General features: G+C 32.6%; 1 protein-coding gene across 1 annotated transcript in view; it reads left to right on the top strand.

Moving 5' to 3' along the window:
* The window catches only part of LOC106471251 (vacuolar protein sorting-associated protein 13B-like), a gene marked incomplete at its 3' end in the record, with an annotated part of 86,960 nt that overhangs the window by 8,125 nt on the left and 73,633 nt on the right, over positions 1-5,202 (top strand). The window contains exon 5 of the mRNA XM_022399866.1: positions 342-645. Coding sequence (XP_022255574.1) covers positions 342-645 — 304 coding nt within the window. The remainder of the gene's footprint in view (positions 1-341; positions 646-5,202) is intronic.

Here is a 5,202-nt window from a genome sequence, read left to right as displayed (position 1 = left end):
TGTTAAATATAGTAAGAGTTGGCTCAGCTGGTGTTAAATATAGTAAGAGTTGGCTCAGCTGGTGTTAAATATAGTAAGAGTTGGCTCAGCTGGTGTTAAATATAGTAAGAGTGGGCTCAGCTGGTGTTAAATATAGTAAGAGTTGGCTCAGCTGGTGTTAAATATAATAATAGTGGTGTCAGTTATTGTTAAGTATGGTAAGAATGGGTACAGCTGGTGTTAAGTCTCAGTAACTTCAACTCGTAACTAGTTCTGTGTCAGTTGGACGTATAATTAGACAATAATTATGTTTTAAGCACTAAATACAACATAAATATAACAATCATGTTTCTTTGGATTAGAGAGACGCCAGTGGAAAGATTGAAACATATCAAGATCCTCTGTTATACCGTTGCTCTCTTGTATGTCGACTCTACACCGCTTTTGATAATCCACACACCAGTACACCTGCTGTTACTCGCATGCACCTTTTCTGTGAACGTCTGGACTTTTCCATCACGGACCAGCAACTGCCAATGTTTAGCCGGCTTGTACAACTGTGTTTGGCTCTCTACTATGGTCAGTTAGTGTCAAAAGTTAAATCTCAGAATGACGTTGTAGAAGATGCAAAAGATCATGGAACACATGCAGAAGGAACATTAAAAGGTGCTGTTTATTGACATCTTTTTAAGCATGAACATGTAGAAATTTAAACAGAAATTTTATTTTAAACAAATAAGAATTGCTGGAAAATAACCTGTTACCGATATTTCTTAAAGTAGGAATTGCTCATGTTAAAAGCAACTCTGTATTCTCACAGAATTGTTTGGAGCATGAACTCTTTCAGCATGGGCTCGGTCAATTTGACCAACCACGTGACCTCTTTGTACTCATTTAAAGTTTTTATAGATTTAATACTTCTAACTTTCAATATAGTGTGTATATCTTCACAAAATTTGGCAGTCTTTCAGTTAACATTATAAGTCTTTCACATACAAAAATATTATATTTTTTAGTGAAGTATTTTTAATAATCTAAAATATATATTTGTCCATCAGTTTATTGAGTATTTGTTTTGAATAGTCTGTGTGCAAAGTAATTTTCATGTTAAGATTAAAAATACTTTTCTTCATCTCAAAGATTTCAAATTTCCTTTGTGTAATCCCTAGAACCTCCTAATTACATTTCAAATGTTTTGTTTTCAGTACAACTTTATATTTTATTCTTTATTCTCACAGAATTCTTTAGACCATTAAACAATAAACATTTTTTCATAACTTGTATATGTAAATATTTATTCACCAGTTCCTCCCATTATGGGCTGGAATGTCCCCTAAAAATATGAAAGAATTTAAAAAATAATTTTCAGAGAGTCATCCTGGAGATGCAAACTGTTCAGGATAGTTGGACTGTAAATGTAGTGTGCTTCCAAAAATTAAAAACTTAATAACTGAAACCAGTCTTGCTCAGAGACTTCTCACCTGTACAGCTTACGTGATCTCAGTGCTGCTTATGATTGGTCTACTTTACACGGCTGGCACAATAACATTGAATCAATGGTTAAGAAAGAGGGGAGCCAGTAGAATGGATGATGATAAAATGTCTAAGAATATAATGATAAATGTCCAAGAGACAGATACCGAAGTTGGTTCAACCTCTGGTGAAGAAATATAAACTGTATCATGTTGGCAAAATAAGTTTTTGTAGATACAGTACATACACACTTAACAAAGACATGCAGTGTGAAAGTACTGGTTTTGGCTACAGTACATACACACTTAACAAAGTCATGCAGTGTGAAAGTACTGGTTTGTCACAGAGGCCCTTGGCTACAGTACATACACACTTGACAAAGACATGGAGTGTGAAAGTACTGGTTTGTCACAGAGGCCCTTGGCTACAGTACATACACACTTAACAAAGTCATGCAGTGTGAAAGTACTGGTTTGTCACAGAGGCCCTTGGCTACAGTACATACACACTTAACAAAGACATGCAGTGTGAAAGTACTGGTTCAAAGTTTATGAGCCATGCCACTGTCTCTGTCTGAGAGGAGAGATTCATTTTATCACATGAGAAGTATTGGATTTCAGAACTTAGTAGAGCTGTTCATGGATGTCACAAGTGTCAATCTAAAGCTAATTGACACTTTGAGAAAAGACATAGAAGCACAGTATAGCACCTCCTTATTAAATATTGGCTCATGTGAAGTACACAGTTCAGTTAATGTTGTGACAACATTGTTGGGATGGACTATGAATGACTTCTTTGTGTCCTTATTCTGCCCATTTAAGGACTCTTGCCCACAGAAAAGATGATTAAATGTATCATATATATTTCCCCTCAAGTTTGTCACTTACACAGATGGATGAAGGATGTAAAGATATCGAACATTGTCCAAATGTATTAATAGAAAAGAATAAAAAGAACCAAACCCAAAGTGATTTGATGTTGTTAAAGTTAATTCTGTAGCTCTACTATTTGTGTCAAGCTACTTTGTGGAGGAGCAAGTTAAACAATTGTTAATAGGCAGATCAACCCATGGTACATTTTATAACGGAAGATTTGGAAAAGTAACTTATGGATATATGTATCAAAGATGACATTTTGAACAGGTGTGGCATCAGTGGAATAGATGTCACTAAAAAAGGAAAACCCCCAAAACATGCAACCACACTCTTTAGCTCTTCTTTCATAGAGATAGTGCCCCCCCCCCCCTTGTGTCCCAAATCATCTGCCAAGTTTGGTTCTGCTAGTTCCAAAACTGAGGGAGGAATTCAAAGAAAAAACAAACAAATAAGTTCAAAATGTTCAACATGAATTAACATTCAGGAGTATGATACATAAGATGGAAAAAAACCCACAAAAACCTGAGTTTGAGAAGTGATTTTAAGGATAAGCTTGCTTAGAAATATTCATTGGATACTATAAGACAACCAGACTTTTGTAAATAGTTCAAGACATTTTTTTTTACCAGTATCATCTGAATAGACAATTCTAATGATTGGTTAGTCTCTGCTCAACTTCTCAGAATGTGCAGTTTTAGTCTTTTTCATTTCAAATTGTCTTGGTATTTGTAATGGGTGTATTATTGTTGGTGATCATGAAAATTTATATTTTGCATCTGTAAAAATCCTGGAATTTTGTTCTCCATGACTGTTACAAACCATGAAACTGTCATCACTTAAAGGACAGGAATATTCACAAAATTTACTGCATTCATACAGAAACGTTACGTAGTTTTTGACATTGACAGGTTTGAACAACTCCTATGTTTTACTTAAATTAAGGTGCATTCTTTAATATGTTTTGTTACGTATCCTACCCCATTAAATAGCTCTAGGTTGAGAAAATATTTTGTTCGTCTTAAATATGTGACTGTTTTTGATCTTGTAAAATTTATCAGTGTCTTTATTCTATCATATTTTGTATTTGTAGGTACATGCCTCACATTGTTTAAATATTTTCTTGTTTCTACAATAGACTTAAAATAAGACCTAAAACTCGATCGCTTTCGAATAGTTGACTATTCTTTATTGTTCTCTTGAAGAAGAATAGTCAACTATTTGAAAGTTCTTGAGTTTTGGGTCTTATTTTAAGTCTATTACACCGAGACTTATTTTTTAAGGTGGTACTAGTACCAGGACTTATTTTCTATGGTGGTGCTAGTACCAGGACTTATTTTTTAAGGTGGTACTATTACCAGGACTTATTTTTTAAGATGGTACTAGTATCAGGACTTATTTTTTAAGGTGGTACTAGTATCGGAACTTATTTTTTAATGGTGGTACTAGTACCAGGACTTATTTTTTAAGGTGGTACTAGTACCAGGACTTATTTTTTAAGGTGGTACTAGTACCAGGACTTATTTTTTATGGTGTTGCTAGAACCAGGACATATTTTTCATGGTGGTACTAGTACCAGGACTTATTTTTTAAGGTGGTACTAGTCTCGGGACTTATTTTTTATGGTGGTACTAGAACCAGCTTTTTAATAAATTTTAGATTTAAGTTATATTATTATTTTTATAATCCTTATGTTCTAAAATGTGTAGAAATTCAGAAATTGTTCTTGTAAAAATATGGATCCGACAGAAGAAAGATATTAATATGAATAACAGTTTTAACAGTTGGAAGTTGCAAATTCTGACAGAAGCAAGATATTAAATAACAGTTTTAACAGTCTGGAAGTTACAAATTCTGACAGAAGAAAGATATTAATATGAATAACAGTTTTAACAGTCTGGAAGTTACAAATTCTGACAGAAGAAAGATATTAATATGAATAACAGTTTTAACAGTCTGGAAGTTACAAATTCTGACAGAAGCAAGATATTAAATAACAGTTTTAACAGTCTGGAAGTTACAAATTCTGACAGAAAAAAGATATTAATATGAATAACAGTTTTAACAGTCTGGAAGTTACAAATTCTGACAGAAGAAAGATATCAAATAACAGTTTTAACAGTCTGGAAGTTACAAAATGAAGAACTTAGCAAATCTTGAAAACCCTTGAACATGATAATATGAACAATTGCACAATCTCAAAAAGCTCAGTTTTTTAGTAAATGAATAATGATTTGTAAGCACAAGATATTGTATAAAACACACTACATGTTTGAACAGTCTTGTATGTTTTCTACAATAAATGTCATTATGCTCACAAGATATTGTATAAAACACACTACATGTTTGAACAGTCTTCTATGTTTTCTACAATAAATGTCATTATGCTCACAAATCATTGTTTATTAATATACATGTTTATTTTTGTGAATAATGATTTGTAAGCACAAGATATTGTATAAAACACACTACATGTTTGAACAGTCTTGTATGTTTTCTACAATAAATGTCATTATGCTCACAAATCGCTGTTTATTAATATACATGTTTGTTTTTGTGAATAATGATTTGTAAGCACAAGATATTGTATAAAACACACTACATGTTTGAACAGTCTAGTATGTTTTCTACAATAAATGTCATTATGCTCACAAGATATTGTATAAAACACACTACATGTTTGAACAGTCTTCTATGTTTTCTACAATAAATGTCATTATGCTCACAAGATATTGTATAAAACACACTACATGTTTGAACAGTCTTGTATGTTTTCTACAATAAATGTCATTATGCTCACAAGATATTGTATAAAACACACTACATGTTTGAACAGTCTTGTATGTTTTCTACAATAAATGTCATTATGCTCACAAGA

The sequence above is a fragment of the Limulus polyphemus genome, unplaced genomic scaffold, assembly GCF_000517525.1.
Source record: "Limulus polyphemus unplaced genomic scaffold, Limulus_polyphemus-2.1.2 Scaffold4493, whole genome shotgun sequence".
Taxonomy (NCBI): Eukaryota; Metazoa; Arthropoda; class Merostomata; order Xiphosura; family Limulidae; genus Limulus; species Limulus polyphemus.
This window is presented reverse-complemented; position numbering and strand designations above follow the sequence as displayed.